The sequence below is a fragment of the Apteryx rowi genome, unplaced genomic scaffold (genome assembly GCF_003343035.1).
Source record: "Apteryx rowi isolate R43461 unplaced genomic scaffold, aptRow1 scaffold_51, whole genome shotgun sequence".
NCBI lineage: Eukaryota > Metazoa > Chordata > Aves > Apterygiformes > Apterygidae > Apteryx > Apteryx rowi.
The window spans coordinates 1,617,662-1,636,786 of NW_020450772.1; the positions used below are offsets into that span (position 1 = coordinate 1,617,662).

The 19,125-nt window shown below is 47.0% G+C and overlaps 3 protein-coding genes across 14 annotated transcripts in view; 1 reads left to right on the top strand and 2 right to left on the bottom strand.

Annotated features, from left to right (window-relative positions):
- The window catches only part of LOC112972927 (claudin-19-like), a 50,811-nt gene extending 37,498 nt beyond the window's left edge, over positions 1-13,313 (bottom strand). Inside the window, exons 1-5 of the mRNA XM_026080163.1 lie at positions 12,988-13,313; positions 8,145-12,817; positions 7,370-7,444; positions 6,445-6,663; positions 4,525-4,789 (exon numbers count right to left, since the gene is read on the bottom strand). The gene's annotated coding sequence lies outside the window, so the exon portion shown is untranslated. The remainder of the gene's footprint in view (positions 1-4,524; positions 4,790-6,444; positions 6,664-7,369; positions 7,445-8,144; positions 12,818-12,987) is intronic.
- Positions 1,431-18,165, top strand: MAP6D1 (MAP6 domain containing 1). Its single transcript, XM_026080164.1, has 6 exons — positions 1,431-1,569; positions 1,607-1,646; positions 1,682-1,865; positions 1,914-1,963; positions 14,990-15,107; positions 18,088-18,165. The coding sequence occupies exons 1-6, from the start codon at positions 1,431-1,433 to the stop codon at positions 18,163-18,165; spliced, it is 609 nt and encodes a 202-aa protein (XP_025935949.1).
- The window catches only part of YEATS2 (YEATS domain containing 2), a 61,966-nt gene continuing 57,656 nt past the window's right edge, over positions 14,816-19,125 (bottom strand). For 11 of the 12 annotated variants that reach the window (XM_026080153.1, XM_026080151.1, XM_026080160.1 and 8 more), the window contains 2 exons: positions 16,505-16,629; positions 14,816-15,030 (listed from right to left, as the gene is read on the bottom strand). The gene's annotated coding sequence lies outside the window, so the exon portion shown is untranslated. The remainder of the gene's footprint in view (positions 15,031-16,504; positions 16,630-19,125) is intronic. The other variant, XM_026080158.1, reaches the window with a different exon arrangement.

Genomic DNA, 19,125 nt, shown 5'->3' on the forward strand with positions numbered 1-19,125 from the left:
CAGGTATTTATGGTATGATCATCTGTAAAGGATTTTCTTTCTAACTGTTGTTAGCTGTGTTTTGAAGAGAGAGAGGTGAAACGCTAAAGGAGATCGTCTGAGTAAGTCTATACCCACATTTCTACCTCCCCTCCTGACCAGAATCAGGTCCAAATCTCGACTGAAGTCTGAGGTGCTAATACAATACAGAGAGACTACTTAGGTGAACTAAAGCAGTAAATCTTAAGTTTTCTCAGTTTTGCTGCATAATTTCTTATTAGACCTCAGCAGGTAACAACCAACCACCTGTTAACTAGATTATTACTTTCTAAAATGAGGTACCTCTGTCTAGTTAGCTTTTAAAACATGATTTTCCTAATAAATGGAGTCTCAGTTTAACTTTTTGCTTCAGTTTTTACAGTCTTACATTTTATAGTTGGGTGACCTGTCATTAGATTCAGGATCTTTCTTAATAACACACTGAAACAGGAACTGTAGACTGGTATTATGGCCTGTAGCCACTTATTACATAAGATGTCAAAATCCAAAAGCCAGATTTGTCCCTGATGTAATTCCATCAGCTTCAGTGGTTTCCACCAGAGCTGTTTGGCTTTGAACCTCAATGTGCAAAGAAAAGATGCAGTTTACAGTCTTTAGCAGACAGTAAATTATAGTCATTGTATTAAATAGGTGCTTTGATTTTTCTAAGTTAGTAGTACAAAAAAGCATATTAAACTGTTTATGTAAATAGGGATTTTTTTTTTTTTAGTATATTATTGCGTTCAGCTATCAGAAACTCGACATTAACAACACAAAGCTTCTATGGCTTGTCCAGATCACTTACTTTATATACATCATCTTTTGTACACCAGTGCTGTCTCTCTCTGATCACAGATGATTACAGCCAATTTTAAATTATCATTAAGCAACACTGCCCAGCTAGAAAACAGCACTATTCCTTGCTCAGCCAGTGCCTGTGACCGGTTATTCCACTGAGCTTTCTGGGAGCAGAAAGAGGATCCTAATGCGTTAAAAAGCAACACTCGGACCGGCAGGCGCGTTAAGAGGGGCGCCGGCCACTTCCAGCGGGTCTCGCCAGCGCCGCGCAGGCGGCGGAGGGGGCTCGGCGGGACGCAGCCAYCGCAGCAGCGCCCGGGAGCGGCGGCAAGGCGCGGGGGAGGCGGGGAGCCGCGCGCGTAGGGGGTCGGTGGCTTCCTTCTGCATCACCGCCAGCTCTCGCTGGCACTCGCGGCTGCACTGAGCTCCTTCTGGCAGCCCGGGATCACGTGTGCCGGCTGTAACCCGGAGAGGGGGTGTCATTAATGGGGGCCGGGGGTGGCGAGAGGAGGGGCCCGTGTCAGCGAGGGCCAGCGCTCAGGCAGGGCKCGCGTCCGGCCGCTGCCGCATCGCCGGGGCGTGCGTGAGCGAGCGGCTCGGCTCCGCCGCGTGCCATGGCCTGGCCCTGCATCAGCCGGGTGTGCTGCCTGGCTCGCTTCTGGAACCAGCTGGACAAGTCCGACCTCTCCGTGCCGCTCACCATCCACAACTACTCGGATATAGAGGAGCAGGAGGACGGGGGGGGCCCCCCGCGCGGCACCACAGGTGGGGGCCACCCGCGGGGCGGCAGCCAGCTGCCCGCGGCCGCCTCCCACGCGCCCGACTCCCTGGCCCTCAAGAGGTCGGGCAGAGGGGGCGGCCACAGGAAGGGCCCGGCCGGCGCTGCCTGCGCTCCCGCCGGCGAGCCCTTCGCGGCCGAGACCCAGTACCGGCAGGACTTCCGAGCCTGGCCGGTTCAGAAGAGGGATGCTTTCGCCTGGACCGGCGCGAGCGGCGACTGCAGGAGGAACGGGGCCCCCGCCGCCTCCCAGCCGGCCCTGGGCAGCTCCGTGTACGTCCTGCCCGCCGGCGAGGCGAACAGCTACACCGGCTTCAAGCAGCTCTGGCCCCGCTCGCAGGCGGACAGCGGCCACACCACCTCGTACAGGTAACCCGCGCTGCCCGCCCGCGGGGGCTTCTCCTCCGGCCTCCCCCCGGCCACGCTGCCTGCCCGCGGGGGCTTCTCCTCCGGCCTCCCCCCGGCCACGCTGCCCGCCCGCGGGGGCTTCTCCTCCGGCCTCCCCCCGGCCGCGCTGCCTGCCCGCGGGGGCTTCTCCTCCGGCCTCCCCCCGGCCACGCTGCCCGGCAGCAGCGCGGCTTCCCGGGCCGCAGCTCCAGCCGGCGCTAGGGATGCTCGGGCTGCGGGGACAGGCAAGCCACCGCAAAGAGGGAAACACGCCGTAAACAAGGAGGGGGGGGGGGGGAACAGGGAAGGCTGGTGATCAGGGCATTGGACTAAACCTGTCTGCCTCCACAGCTGCATTTGCTCTTCAAAGCATGGTCGTTAAAAATGACATTTCTTACCCCGACATCTGATCTCCAGCAGCTCTCCCCCAGCTCAGGGGAACACCATTTCTGCCTTTGCAGCATAGCATATCTAGAGTACACGTAGCATTTGCCAAAACCGCAGGTTGAGCCTTCATGTATTTTCTAGCTTTTGACATAGTTAAAAGAGAGGCTAAGGGAGTAAGCCCTTATGGCAGGACCCGTGCTGCCATCCATAGCACGGCAATATTTCAAGTACTGCTTTGGGAAGACACAACACTTTTTACAGCCAGCTGTACTCATCAAAAGTTGCACTGAACTATATTCCCCAAATTTGTCAATGCCATAATTGTATTATTTTAAACACCTGGAATGCCAAATTATGTCTCAAAGCTCAGTCAGACATGAAGACACCTGGGACATACTCCAAAGAGATGCAGTCTAAAATGGTAATGACAGCAACATGTAGGGGAAAAATTAAGCATCACAAACCACCTTTCCTAAAGGGCTTTTAAAAATGGTTGAATGATTTTTTTTGTTATCGATGCCTTCCTTTCTGTCTGATCACTATGACTGATTACAGGCACTTATTTTCTGGAATAAGCAATAAGGCTGGATGCATYCAAATTCAGCCCTGATTTTCATTGATTCTCATTCATATCCACCCCGGGGAGAAAGTGGATTCGAGCTGCTATATGGTCAATACTAAATATTGCTTCAGTTTCGCATTGCTACATGCTCCCTAATAACAATGTTCAGCTGATGATAATATGCCTATTAAGTATATTGACAGAGTAATTAATCTTATTCTAACAGAATCCCAAGTATTTAGACCCTAATGATCTATTATGTACCTAGGACACATTTCCCTTTGTAACTGCAATGCATTAGATTATTTATCAAAGAGCTTTTAAGAGAAAAACACTGGGGCCCTGGAAAGGGTTATAATCCTGCATGCGAGCACATACTGCTTATGCTACTCCTCCTTACACAGGCAGCAACCCTGCTACAAATGCAGCTACATATCGTCTATGGAAGTGGTAGCTGTGCAGTATTTGAATCTATGCACTATTTTATTCTTTGACGCATCTTACAGAACAGTCATCTACCAAGTGATGACTACTGTTGAAGAAAAGCACTTCAAGTTTTGAAGCAGCACAGGAAGTACTTCAAAAGAGAAACCTGTCTAAAACAGCATTAGCAAGGTTGATTTTTTGGAAACACATCCATCTTCAAACTGTCGTTTAAACCTCCCCCTGCTTCTTCAGTCCAACCCCAAGCCAAGGGCACATTAAACATTCATTAGAATCACAGCTTCTGTCAGGGAAGAGTCACTTTTCACACCTCCCTTCCCTCCGACTAGTCTATTCTTGCACAGGGCTCACAACCACTCCAATAAAAGCGCAACAGTTTCACAGATGAAGCACGTGGTGAGGGTGAGATACCAGCCAGCAAATCAAAACAAAAGTTTCAGGAAAAATAAGAAGCCGGGTTGTCCAAGAACTCATCATAGCTAATGTGAGGGAACACTGCGCACTGAAGGCAGAGGCATGGGCAAGGCCAGCTACACCAACATAAGCTTCTCACATCACACATTTAAACTGTTGCAAGGTTATACACTAGAACTAATGTAGGCAGGCATACCTAAAACACTAACTAGAGCATTAGTCTAACAGTTTAGGCCTACGCAACTGAAACCACCTTTGTCTCACTCCAGTAAATCCCACAGTTTCTTTGAATTATCATCTAGCACAACATTTTCCATTTGTTCGGTTTAAGAAATCCCCATACCGCTGAAAACAGCTGAATGCATTCTAGGCTGTCACAGGAGTCGCAACAAGCAGCAGAAGCAACATCCACAATAGCTTCCCAGGACAGCAAAAAGTCTGCTTTGATATATATTGGTTGCTTTTTCCTTTATTTAAGCAAGACTAAACAGGATTGAAGCGGCTAGTACTTGGCAGGGTTACTCATTTACAGTTACACTTGGGGTGCTGAGCTTTTATTTGGYAATTTAAACCGTGCTTAAGCCACAGAAACATCCTATTAGTGCTGGAAAAGCTCCTCATTTAAGGCAGGGAAAAGGGGAGCCAAAACACAGCCACCTTTTACAAGTCACAGACCAACAGCAAGGACATTTTCACTAGTGATACCACATTGCAGTCCTCCCTCCCTCCCTTGTACCTTACTGTGCTTTGAAGACAGCATCCCAGTCTGTAAACATCTGCTTCATCTTCAGGCAATAGCTGAACAGCAGCACTAGGTGTTCTTCATCTTCCTCTCTGATGAAAGCCAGAAAGATGCTCCTTGCTCTTTAGCAGGGTCCTTAACAGCCATGCATAGTCACCACCTTCACTAACCTCCAGCAGTAGAAGTCTACCCTGCTTCTTGTAGGCACTAGTCAGGGAAAAGCTGGCCCACCTGGCCCTGCTGGTGGGTAAGGCAGCCACTGAGGAAGTAAAAAAGACAAATCGGCTGTAGTGCAGGTAAAGCAAAGGCATGTCTTCTGTTAGAGGGGAGGGCTGGCAGGTGTGGGCTTCACTTGCTGGGGTTTGGCCTGAGAGGGGGCCTCTCAGGGAAAAGGAGGATGTGCTGGAGACCAGTGGTGGTAAGGCAGCTCACTAGAGGAGCTTAGGTATGGAAAACACACTGGTTCTTGGTCTGGCCCTCTTGTTTCCTTTCTGGGGGGACCTTTGGGTAGGTTCCACCTCTTTGGGTGTTAYAAGGGTTAGAGACCCTGCACTGCACTGAGCAGGCAGGACAGCCCTGAGGGCAGGGCCCCTTTGCAGGGGGCTCGGCTGCCTCTGCTCTCACAAGCAGCAGCTGTTTGACTCGTGTGCACTGTAATTGCTGTAGCAGGGCTCTGCACCAGCCCAGGTCGAGCAGGCAGCACGAGGCTCCCGCTAGTACAATCAGCTGCTGTAGCGAGCACAATGCCAGTCAGTTGCCTGCAACTGTATTTTATGACTCTGTCAGGTCTCAGTAGCTATCTGGGCTTGCTTAATGTTAAAGAGACAAGATCTAAATGGACAGAAAGGTTGATTCCAAGAGGACAGTGCAGAAAAGTTGGCCTTGTGACACAGTCTATTCTAAGCTTTCAATGGTACTGGTGGTTTTTGGCTTAATTTTGTAAGCATTGTTTTTTTCAAAGATTCAGGGATTTTTGACTGCATGTTTCAACAACACCCCACTGCGCATTTGTTCTTGTGGGGCCTCTAAGAGTAGCAGTGAGTCCTCTGTAATATTGAGCCTAGTTTGGTGTATTTTTTGCACATCAGTGTAATGTTCCTGTGAGACTTCATTCTGCAAGTTCCTCCTCCATCTTTCTCCCTACATTTCTTTAAGCTTTTTTAAGCACAGAAAGAAATTCAGCTGCATGCAAAGCAGGCTGTATTCTTTCCCACACATGGTGCAGCCAGCCTGACCTGGCCTTTAGCAGAACAGAACAAACAGGATCAGTGACCAAGACAAAAAGACCAACCCTGTTCATAGTGACTTCAGTGGGAGTCTTGCTAGGGCCAAAAGAAAGATAAAGGTGGAAGGAGTATCAAAAGGATGTCTGTTCTCCACCTTGCTTTGTGAAAATGAAGATGTTTTTAATCATGAAATAACTTTGTATCAACCGTGGAAAGACAGCATGGCATCCTGCTCTCCAAAATGTTGCCCTGTGTTATCAAATGTTTTCCTGGATTTCAGGTGGAGTTCTGCTAGACTCTGAATGAAGTCAAAGGCTAATTGGTCTACACGGGGGAAGTTCAGCCACACAGACCAAGTCAGATCAATATAAGCTTCACATAAAAGGCAAAAATGGGATGTGCTCCTATTGTGAAAAGATCCCAGGGACTGCTGCAGAGTGTTGAAGTAGATTACACCTCACTGATGCAGAAAGACAACAGGGAGCTCAGAGCAACCCTGTCTGCCCTCCCTGAAGGTTTCACCCTTTAGGGTCATGGAAGTGGCTTTTCCCTTTCAGCAGCAAGTCACAAGTACTATGTACTTCTGAGACAGTAGAGATTTGCACACAGTCAGTTGTAGTACTAGGTTTGAATGCATTTAGCAGGTGTTTTAGGGAAAAAAAAAAAAAGTGGCTTCCTGGCTGCTTACCTCCCCCTTCTATGGTGGATGAGAGAAGTTGGTGCTCTCAGCAGCCATCTGCCAGCTGTCCCCTCGTGCCTGTTCGGTGGGAGTCACGTTCTTGTTTTGTTAGAAGGCGATGAGGATGGGGCCACTGTCCCTCTGCCAGGGCTGGCCTAGCAGAGAGGAGAGCCCTGTTCAAGGCTCAGTTGTGCTTCAAGTCACTTCTTCAGACCTCAGTTTCTCCTTCTGTAAAAGGCAAATAGAGAACCTGCCAGCTCTTGGAGCACACTTCAAGTGTGCAAGTGAAAAATGCTGTATCAGAGCTGTGTTTGTTTTGCCTCTTCTTCTCTTACCCCTTGTCTCTTTGGGAACCAGCACTCGGGGAAGGGGGAGGATGGCTAAGAATTTCTTGACGTATGCACAGTGCCAGTGCCAAGTAGGGCCTAATCTCTGTGGCTGGTGTTTCTGCAATGTGAGCGCTTTGAGCAGGTGTTCAAATGCACCTGGCTTGTGCTAGCAGTGCCGTGGGTGTGGAGGCACAGCGTGAAGGCACAGCAGGTGAGCAGACCAAATTGGGGGTGCTGATCAGCAGCGTTTCTTGCTCACAGAGTACAGCCACACAACTGGCCTTCTTCAATTTTGTTTTGTTGCTTTCACAGAAAGAAAATGATATGGAAAGAGCTAGTGTCATTTAAGGGTTAAGCGCCTGATGTGCTACTGCTAATGTCACTGCTAGAGATGCTAAGATTGGCAGGCTTGAAGATCCCCAGTGAGCTGAAAACCCACCTTCCTGTGTGAGTATTCAGCATGCTCCGTGGCACTATGCTCGCAGAGAGGTCCTCCCCACCAAACAAGGTATCACAGAATGCGGGGGAATGACATCCCCCTCCCCTCCATAACTATGGATGCAGTCACAGAGCATATTGCTTTGCTGTCTGTACTATTTACCTACCTTCAAACACTGCTTCTGCAGAAGGGCAAAGGGAATTGGGGTGACCAGTTCACACTGAAGAGCATCTTATTTCAGCTGTGCAGAAGAAAAAAAAGTCCCTACACACATGTTCAGCACAGTATGGGATTAGGGCACATACCTGAGCTGGCAGGGTTAAGAACACTGTGAGGAGCTCCACCCTTGATCCAGCAAGATATTTAAACACATGCTTAACCTTAATAATGGAAGTAAAGCTTTTATAATCAAGACTTAAAGTTATCTTTACATACTTAAGTATCTTGCTGCTTGGGGAAATTAATACTGAAGCCCCGGTCTTTTATGGTATTTAAGATGTAAGCTTGCTTGGGGCAGGCATTCTGGGATTGATCTAGAGAGACTTCCCACAACCATAGCCTGGCTGGGGAAGGGGGGGGTTGGGGAGAGGAACAGAGGGTTGGGAGGAGAAAATATGGGCAGTTGGGTTGTTGCTGCTTCTCTCCTGTGAGATATGAGCAGCTCCAAGTACTGTTTGACCTTGCTACATGAGACAGGAAGAAGCTAGATTTGTTCTGTGTGGTCTTGAAAATCTCCAGTGGAAAAGACTCACTCTGGGAGCCATAACTGTCAAATGATCTTTAGACATTACACTTCATTCACTTTTCTTCTGCTTTCCTCCTCTATAATACCTATTTGCTGGTCTTTCTACCCTTCAACTCTTTCCTCTATCCCTCTACCTTTTCTTCCACCACCCCCACTTCTTTCCCCCCAGTCCTGTCTTTATGCTGAACAGACATACACTATGGTCTGCTGGCTGGAGAGAAGAATGGGCACAATCTGCTCATGTATCCAAGACTTGGAAGGGCCTCCAGCATACCATCTCTATCTGATGTGGCTCAGAGAAGGAGCAGTTCAATTGCTCCATCACCCAGGAGTGCTTCTGACTTTGTCCCGTAAAGCTCTCACTGCTGCATCCATGACTCATGCTTTTTGCCATCTYCAGTTGGCTAGGAGTTGCCCTGATCTAGGTAGGCCTTTGCTGTACCTCCTCTGTACTCCAGCAGTGTGATACATCTAGGCAGGCAGCCATCAGCCCTTGGGAAAACTTCAGCTAGCAGAAACACTGCAGCGCACATGCTCACCAGAACAGGCTGCCTCTCTTCTGCTCTTCACCCTGGCCTCTCATAGGATTTCCAATCAAGTCAAGATCTCTTTGCATTTTGAGATCTTCAGTGGCACAGACTCAGCATATCATCTGAAACAGCATCGCTGGCCTCTCAGCTGTGCTTTGGCAAAACAAAACTGTCTCTACTGAAAGGGTAATGGCACATCTGTGCCAGGAGCCTGGTTGAGCAGCTGCAAGGAGTTTCCTCAGAGTGCTATTTCAGACCCCCCCCACCTTCTGCTCTGAAGCCCAAGCACACCACTTCACTCTGCCTTCTCCGATGGAAGTCGATAGTGTGTACTTTAAAAAGAAAATCTTAGCAATAGAAACTGCTATACTGTGCACACAACTTTCCCTCTGAAGAGGGAATGTGACAAATGTTAGTTACACCTATTAATTCTCACTGGAGTGCCCAGGTATTACAATGAAGATGGCAGTAGAAGAATAAATGCAGACTAGCTCAGGCAGTGTAACTCTGAGTGTTGTATTCAGCTACACAGAATGAGTTTTCCGTATTTCTTAAATGAGAAAGGGAAATTTAATGCAGTGACACAGAATGCCACCAATAATTAATCATRCAAAGCAACCCATGACATAAAAATTAGGTACTAAAATGCCAACTGTGAGTGGCATTGGTGGTGCACTACAGGTCAAAGGAATTCTACAAATGCTGAAGGTAAATCTGTCTGGAAATGCCAGCCCTCAACACTGCAAACAACACATCTGGTATTCAGTTTCCATCCCTTACCTCTGCCTCCCCACCCATAGCATGGTGACATTAAAAATGCTCTCCATCTTAGTGAAATTGAAAAGATTTCACAGGCAGCTTTCTCTGCAAAGCCAGAAAACCCTTGGGAAGCACACCAAACACCTGAGCAGCTGTGGAGCCCTGAGCACCTAGCAATGTGGATTACAGCAGGCAGCAAGCAAAAATGCCGCTCTGCATGTTGAAGGAACCTAAAGACCAACTATGTTTCTTACAGGTGAACCTATCATTTCCAAAGCATGTCCCGCAATCTGACAGGCTGCCTAGTCTGGAAGAATCGCTGTGCCAGCTGGCTGAGTGGCCCTCTCACCTACCTAGTTCCCATGCTCCTGACTTGGGGCAGGCAGGAAGGCACAGGGCTCTACGGCACAGCAGTCTTTGGTCTGAGGGAGCCAAGTACTAGGCCAGACAGCGGGGGTGAGGGAGGTGTTGGGTTACCATCGCTGCTCTGCCACATCTGCCCTCCATCTGGTCTCAGACGGGTCTGAAACCAGCGCGTGGTTCCGCATCTCTGGTGTGGCCCAGCCTGGATTGGGCAGGTTGGGCTACCAAGGACTGACTGATGGAGGATGAGGCTTGCAGAGGGGGTATGGTGGCAGGCAGGAGACAGAGCTCTCCCAGGTCCAGCCATGCTAGTTAGCAATGATGTATCCTTCCATGTGCCTTTGCAACAGGGATCTTCTCTACCAGCAGAAGCTGCTGCTTTTGTCTACAAACTCCCCTGAAATGGTGCAACAAAGGCCCACAGTGGTGAGCTACTGCTGGAAGGATGGATTAGGATCCGATCAGAGAGCCAAAGTCAGGCCAGTACAAGTTTCCAGGTGGTTTAAATCCTCACAGCATGGACAAACGGCACATCAGAGCAGCCTCTCAATGCAAGGGGAAAGAATGAGCATATTTAAAAGCAACCTTTCTACCTCATTTATGAAAAAGGCTGCCCAACAGACCTAAGAGCACAGGTGGCCCTGCTCACCCAAAAGGTGGAAACGGCACACAACTACTATTTAATTTAAACAGCTCTCTTCAAAGTTAGGCTCTGTATTAACCCTCYGGAAATAATAACAGCCCAGTGACTTTTGTTGTTGTTGTTTACAGTATGCACATCAACTCTACTGCCACTTGCTTGGTTTCCAGTTACCACTGTGGGGTTAAACTGTCCCAGCAGGCCATAAGCCTTTCAGCTCTCCAGAGTGCATTTATTCATACCTTCCCTCGCAGACAGCTCACATCCTGACACATTATAAGAGAAGAAATTCCTTTCCCCAGGTTCTATTAACCAATTATGAGAAAGAGCAATGACTGACAAATCAGTGATTTATGTGATCAAAGCAGTTCCACAGAAAACTTAGGCAGCCATCTGCCAATAGCTTCTTAGTATTGATTCGGTAGCAAGTCAGAGGTGAAGAAGCATTACGACCTCTGAGCAGCCTTTTTGATCCCTACTATTTAAAGCTTTCCTACAACTCAGGAGTCCTTTTTTTTTTCTTTCGCAACTCCAGTGCTTTAGTAAGACTTGTAAGTACCACTGGGTCATTTCTACTCACAGAGATCAAAAGGCTCACCTATAGGTTATAACAACAGAGAATAAAATAAAAACTAAAGAGAGCTTGGATACTGAGTTAGAGTCTTGGAGGCTGTTCCCCCCTCCACTTCGGGCAGACACAGAGATGCCTGCTTTCTAACAACTGGCTCCACGCAGCCCGCAGTACTGCAGAAAGGCCAGTATCTGTTTCAACGTTCACAGCGTGGCCAGGGCACGGCTCTGGAGCTCGCTCGCACAAGCAATCCCCACGCAGCCTTGGTCTGATGGAGGACTGGCTTGTGCACATCCCCGGGGGTGGGACCAAGGGGACCAGCTGGGGCCCCTCGACCCTCATGCGGCAAAGGTGAGTCCCGGGACACCTCCAGTCCTGCCTGCGGGGGACTGCACCTTCCACCCCAAAACACTCCTGCACACCCAGCGTATGTGACTTGCAGGGGCAGGCTGGTAGGTCAGCGCAGAACAAGGGGTTTCATGTGGTACTGTGTGACCCTTTCACAGCTGGGGCGGCAAAAGAGCTGCCGTCCCACTGCTGCTCTAAGCTAGCGCCCCTTAAACCTGACAACTGCTGCTATTTAGGGAGGAGGCGAGGAGGAAGAGGTACAGCGGGAGGAGGAAGATGACTGTCTCCAGCAGCAATGGTCACTCTCGTGTCCATCTCCAGCAGCAGCTGAAGCAGGGAGTCAAACTGCTTAGTGCTCTTCCCCTCTCCATCCCAGTTTTGTAATTTCCTCTCTGTGTTGTTCTTCAGGAGTTAACTCTGTTACTGGTGTGGTCTTGGACAAGACACCATTTGTGGTGGCAAAAACGGGAAAGGGAGGAAGAGGCAACATGCAGTTGAGCTGGTTCTAACACTGGCTTTCTCAAACACTGCACCAGGAAGCACAACCAGGGAAACATGTCACTAAATCTTGGCAGAGCCTTAAATTGACTGAGTAACGTTAGAAATGAGATTATTCCTCTTCCCCTAGCTCCAAGTAGGCTGAATGCTCAGATGCATTTTGATTCCATTTGTTACTCTATGACTAGTTTCTTGTCAAGTTAGCGAACCAGCATTTGGGTTCTCACTCCTTTTGACTCTTGGCTATGCAGCTGCAGATGAATATTTGCATCCTGCAAGCTGAAAGGCAGAGCTGTTAGCTGTACCTTCTGAACCAAATGTTGTCTAGGATCATTTTCATTTCATGTCTTTTTTTTTTTTTTTTTAATCCCCCAGCTCCCAGGAGGAGCAATTCATCCCCGTTTCACCCAGCCCTCCCCTCTGTCTGAGGGTTCTGAGTTTCTACGGGGGAAATCTGGGGTCCAGATAAGAAAGGCTGCTGTGAATCTCAGCCATGACTGTATTTGCCCCCACTTTGCTGTTTCTATGGGTGAAGGCACAGCATTTCCCCATTGAGTACAGGTGTTTCAAATAGTTTTGGCTTTCCAGGCTGAGAGGAAAACAATTTGGCTTCCAGGCAAAATCAGAGTCCTATGATCCAAAAGGCCAGCGTTTGGGGGCCTGCCAAATCAGCAAATGATCTGTTACAAAGCAACGAGACAGAGCTGGTTGTGGAGACAGGCAGCAGAGCCATTCATTGAAAGACTGGGGACACACTCCATTTCAGTGTAAGACAGCAGGGAGACCAGCCGTCACAAGGATAAATAGTTAAGAATCAATACCATCACTATCCTTAAGGCAAGCCAGCTTTATGTGGAACAGCAGGTTCAAGTGCCTGGAAACTGCTGGGATGTAAATAATGGCTTTGTACCATTTTGCTGGTATTTTGCCCAGTAGCTGGGTGTCCTCCCTCTGGCTGCAGAGCAGAGCAGAGCTCAAATTTAACTAAGCATTCACACACATCTGGGATTCCCCACTGCAAGGTTGCCTTCTTGGGACTCTGCTTGGCTAACGTTGCCTTTCTGCAAGGCACTTCTGTACCTCAGGTGCTACAGCAGCAGTAACAGAACCACCAGCCATCAGGAGAGCCAGGCAGGCACTCACCTGCTGCTTGAGCAAGTCTGCAAAGCAAGACGCAGAGAAGGTGAAAGGCAGCAAGAGCAAACCGATTACGGACAAAATTTGCAGTATACATGGACAGCCCTGATGGGGGTCTGCCTTTGCTTTTTTGCAGGAAGCTCTGTTATTGAGCAACATCCATTACTAATCCTGAGTGGATTTAAGAACTTACTTTGCCACCACTCCAGCTGACAAACTGCTATCGAGTCTTGGCTGTGGGCTCCTGCACTGGCACTCATCCGCCCTAACAGGAGGGCGGTGTGGGCAGCTAATTCAGTAAAGAAACAATCACTTTTTTAAAATTAATTTTTTGCTAGTTTGCTGGTTTCTCACTGCATTAGACACACTCCAGGGCTGTACCCTGCATCTACAAATCAAACAAGGAAAATGTAGCATTTTAAGGCTGAATCTACGTTTAGAAATCAAGCATAATTCATAATGCAGTGGATATTTTAACAATATATGAAAAGGATCAAGATTAAACCACACACTCTAAAAAAAAATATTCCACACTTACATACTTTAACTAGTAAGATTTTTAAAGAGGAGTTTTCAGCTACTATCAAAATAGTAAATAATATTTGGAAAAAATGAAAATTAGAAAAGCTGTGATCAAAGCTAAGATCAGCACATTAAAACAGCCTATTTCCCTAGCTTGAACATGGCTCATGACTCAGTCTTAGCCTTTGATCTTGTCTATAATGAACTAGTAAAGTGGAGTTACTATTTTAAGTATGCCAAGTGTAAACATAAAGTTTACTAGATACTAGCCACTAAACACCTCCTATAGAGGCTTCTAGCATGCAAAAAAACCCTGGACAAATTACTTTACCTCTTTAACTAAGAGTGAGACGTTTCTCATATGACATGCTTATGGATTCAGTGCATACACTTAAAGAAGCTACCATTCCCTTCAGTCCCTGCCTACATGTGCAAACTTTCTGCTCTTCAAAACAGGTTATACCATCATTGAAGGCGGTCAGCACAAACTCAGTGAGTTCTCTTAACAACATAAAGGAATGAGGGGGGTCTTCCACTCTCAGCTGTGTGGTGAGCACTAGTGGCTTAAACCATGCTAACATGATTGTTCCAAAATATTCAGCCAAGTTGCAGGAGTTAACTGCGGAGAAGTTAAYGTGCTGTAAAGTCACAGCTTGGCTAACCTTCTTGCATAGACCAGCCTTTTGCTAGAGAAGCCGCCTGAACTGGTTCCCAGAGACACACACATAAACAGAGCAGACTTCTGTCCTCTCCTGAATGAGCAAACAAGCCAGCCCAGCTGGCTACCACTACAGCACCCAGAGAGTCCTATTTAGGAGGGCAGTGGTGTGGCCTATCTGTGACAAAAGGGACAGACAAGCAGAGTGAAGGCTGCAGAAGGACACCAACAGCCTAGCTAAGCCACACGCTGGCATGCTGCTTTTCAGCGCTCTTGAAACATGTGCCTCTTTCTAAATGGGAAGTCTCTGCACCCATTTCTCCAGACATCACTACTCCAAAAGTAACAGTCACCCAAGCACCTTCTTCCCAGACATTAACATTATCATGCAAAGCAAAAGCACTTGTCCCCGTGTGAAGGAATATAACAGTTGAAGCATCTGCCAGCTGAGATAGGGTCTCCCTTCTGATGCATTTCTGACCAAGTTGTCACAAAAGCATAAAACATCACATATTGGCAAATGTGCCTGCTGCCAAAAGAGCTAAAGCCAAGTGAAAAAACAGTTGGCAGTTGGCCTCCCTCCATGTGAGTGAAGACTAGAGGCCCAGAGCCCCAAATCAAGATGCTTTAGACCATAAGTGGCCAGTGAGTCAATAAAACCTATGAAGCAAATAGTTACCCTGCCTTTTTTATCCAGGAGAAAATTACCAATCACCTCCAAGGGAGAACACGTAAGTGCCAGAAAGAGAAGCAGAAGAGTTATGCCATGGCAGCCAGTTAGCCAGTCCATGACCTGTTGCGTCTTTCACAGAGTCTGGGCTTTCAAAGAGAAGCAGGTCCCTAGGCTCATTTCCTCTTTTATTCCAAAACAGTTAGCCTTAGAGGAGTTCAATATCRTGAACTGATTCTATCTAGTTTTGCCTTTTGGATTTGCCCCCATTCTGAGCAGAAACACCATTTCCCTGGTAGTATATTGCATATTATGGCTTCTTTTGTCTTGACAATCTTGTTTCAGGCAAGAGTATCGCCCATGGACTGGAGCAAAACCATCCAAACCTATAAAGACAAAGCAAGGCTTCATTATCCCAGAAGAACATTTTGTTCAAGAGACAAGCTACAAGGCAGATTTTAAGGTAATTAACACTTTTTAAAATCTCAGTGTCCGTGTGGGTAAAGCCCAAAGCATGCATTAGCAACTCCTCATTTGTTAACCAGCGTGGCATGCGCAGAATAAAGCCATGTTCTCATTGACCGCTCTTTCCTCACTGTCTATTAGGTAATGTGGCCATCCCTTGCTTTCAGAGAGACATGCTAGAGAATGTTTTATCGTAACTTAACATAATTCAACCCTGAGACCAAGATTTTAAACTGCATGAAAGTCGGGCAGTTCAAGATTTGCGATTCCCACAATTGGATACCTTATGTACAAGGTGTGTGTCATTATATATCTTTGTATAAGGTCTATTTAACACCCTCTGTACATACTCAGAATGGTCAGTCTGTGTTACTTCTGTCTTCTGCTAAGTTTAGGGCTGTAGTGGGAGACTCAGACCTTCAAAGTTAATATTAACCACCAACAAATGCTTGTATGGAAATGTTTGCATATTGTTGCCTAACAAACTCCACCCACCCAAACAGCAAAAAATTCCTATGCCATGGGAAGGGCAGAAGCTTCCACCTCTACCAACACCAAGCAGAATATGGCTATAGTAAGTGTACGCAGGCCTATTAGACTCCCTTGGGATTTTCCTGTGAGTTTCTATGACCTTCTGTATCAGCATAAGAATGTTTTCTTGTTGGCCAAGCAAATCTAAGCATTACTGCAAAACCTATAAGAAAACATTCTCTCTTTACTCAGCATTTTCCCTGACAGGGCCCCAAATACTCAGTGTCCCAGTAATGAAGGAAAGACTGCACACAGACAAGGCCTGGGTTTAGCAGCCTTTTGCATTAGGCCACTGAAGTGAACCATGCTTCATGACCAGCTGCAAAAGCTGATCACAGACTGCACTAACTGATTTGGAAAGCAGAGACGTGGCCAGGGCAGAATCCCCCAGCCGCAGTCTGTGGTACCATTAGAGATAACAGCAGCTACTCCAGAGCCATTTGTAAAAAGTAAATCTTTGCCTTGGAGGAGATGAGGAAGAGATGTTTAGTCAGCAGACAGCCAAATGCCTCCTCCACAGAGGACTGCTGGCTCAGAGCTGTGACAAAGCATACAGTGGATGTATCCAACTCAACTAAATGTGGGACAATGGCCTAAGGCAAAGCAAGAGAGAATTTGCAAATCTTATCAAAACTGCCTCTTTGCTCTGAATAGACTGGGTTATTTTCTGAGGTGCAGCAACAAGGACAGAAGGGTTAGGACTCTGCAGGGGCAAAATACAGTGTCCAGGCTCAGACAGCCTGAGACCTGTGGACCTGCAGGAAGAGGGAGAAAGCAGAGAGACAGACGGCAAGATGGTAGTAATGGGACACTGCCAGTCAGACAGCACTGTCCTGCCAGGAAGTCCAGGGTAGAATGTAATACCTCCAATTGGCCAAGATGTGTAGTGCTGTGGGAAAGATACACTCCCTTCTTATGCTTTCAATGTCGCAGACAGGATCCCAAGGAAAGGGTCCTAGATGAACCCATCAGAATCCCTATCGCAGTTCCTGAGGAAGTGAAAAAGAAAAATGGAATCCCAGAGACAAACACGTATCACTAAAGACACAGTACTGTAGACCATGTAAGCAAAGGCCCTAAGTGTCCCACCGAGGCCTTTCTAGCACAGTCAGCAAAGGAAAAGTGTAGTCTGGGATGGAGATGATGATGCCGGGGAATCACCAGTTCAAACAGAAGCAAGACTGTGAAGTACCTGGTTTACGCATGGCCATCTGGATCTTCCCTCTTGCCTGAAGCTCATGGATTTGCTAGACACCTGAGAAGTCAGTTGCATGTTCTGTTCTGACAGCCTGCATGCAAGATTCAGAGTGCTGATTTTTCCCCAGCTACTGAGCACTACACAGGCTTTGTTTGTGATGCTACTCTTGTTTCTCAGTGTTTCAGATGCATCCCCAGAGGAGTGGAAAAAAACAAACAATGCAACAACAAAAACCAGATCAATAGCTATTTTCCTTTCTCCTRGACTGTCTTGTTCTGTGGTCTTGCTCTTCTTTCTCTACTCAGGCAGTGCCATCAAAATACTCAGCACGAAGCAAAGCTTACCACCATTTTATGTTTTATGGCCAGATTCATCCAGAGTCCTGTGCTGGATGCATAAATAACTATAGTTCCATTTCAAATCCTTTGGGCTTTTATCATTAGGGAAGAGACAAAGTGTCCAGGTATCCCTAACACTTCAGTACAATCACAACAGCTACATTTTGGGTAAAATTCTGTCTCCATAGATATTAGTGAGAATTTTGATCTCAGGTATCATGAAGTCACCTTTGTTCTCTCTCTCCCTTTTTTCCAGATCTGARGAGTTTATATCCTTATCAGAGACATTTCAGTTTCACAATCTGGCATGGCCAGTACTCAATACTGTTCTCTTTCTCCTTTGGATACTCCAGGTCTCCCCATTTGCAATACACGTAGCATGCTTGTGGCTCCTTAAAGCATAAGATTGAAGCATTTTGACAGAATCTCAATGGCATTCTCCAAAAGGTTAAGGACTTTACACCAGACAAACATCACTGTGATCTCCTCTCGTTTTAATCCAGCATCAGTCCAGGGGTGAATTTGTCCTCGTGTTTGTAGGGTACATGTCAGTGTGGATGTGTGAGGAGGTCAGCTGTTCATCTTCCTCAGGTTGGCTCATGGCCACCTCCTGCCAAGGACTGCCCAGCCATGGTTATCCTCCTGTCACAGCACACACCTTAAGGTCCAAGGGCCTGGTTCTAACAAAACCACTCCTCTGTGGCCAAGCATTATACATCTGCCCTTGAACCATCCTGAAAGCTTAGACCAGTCTCAGCTACGCCCAGCCAAGAGCTCACGCTTACCAGGTAATGGCATGTTACAGGGCAGAGCAGAGCAGATGCGCAGAATGGTCTAGACTCACTAAAATTCACACTAGAGTTGCACACAGTGTTGCACTAACATTTCTTTCCCCCTGCTCACCCCACTAGATTCCAGAAGCGAAGACCAAGTTCTCTCCCAACCCTTCTGCTGTTTTCCAGGCACCGTCGCGGATTCTCAACGTGTGAACCTGGACCTCATTCACATCCAGGCAGCTTCAACGTGGGCTGTTTGTTAAGATGTATCACTATGCAATTTTCATGAGGAGTGTTAAGATCAAAGAACCAACATTATCAAAAGCAGCTCCAGTGATTAATGATATGTACACACACTTTCTGCTAACACACAAATTGCAAAGCGCTTGATTCAGAACTGGCAAAACCCACTGCAAGGAATGACCTAGATTTTCATAGAAACAGGTTCATTACTATGCCAGCTGGCATCACATTAGGAGATTGACTTTGGGCAGCAAAGACTGGATTGCAGGCAACATCCCTATGCTTAACTACACAGGGTGGGAGAGAAAATACTCACAAATAGGATAGGTAATTAAAACCAAGAAGAGTCTTATTTAACAGCACCCTCTAAAGTAGGCCAGTGAAAGACAGGAAGTGTATGGCTGACTTCTGAGCTTCTTGGAAGTTTTTGGGGGGTTTTGAGATAGGAAGCTGGAAAGCTGAATATTTCTAAAACTGGAGAGTTGACAGAGAAGCAAGAGGGGACTGAACTTCTGAAGACAGCCCTGACAACAATGTACCAGCTTGGTTCAGAGAAGATAGCATGGATGGAGTCAGCTAGACACCTACCAGACTCCTCAGGAGCAGATCTAAAATATTTATGTAATTTGTACAGTTGTGCTTAGGGTGAGTGTAAATACTGTACATGGATTTTAGCTAAAGCAACTTATGATCCTTTAATGAAAAGGATATGCTTATACTTTTAATAAATGTTAACTCTTTGCATATGCAAGGTGGAAAATATATTGCCTTGAATTTCCTAAACTATTGCCTGTATAATGGTAATGCTAATGCTAAGAACAACCAGAAGTGAATGCTGCTTAGAAACTTAAGTAGAATGTAAGACATCCTTTATTTCTAAGATAGATCATTTGAAGTGTCATTATTCTAAAGCTGATTTTTTTTAGATTG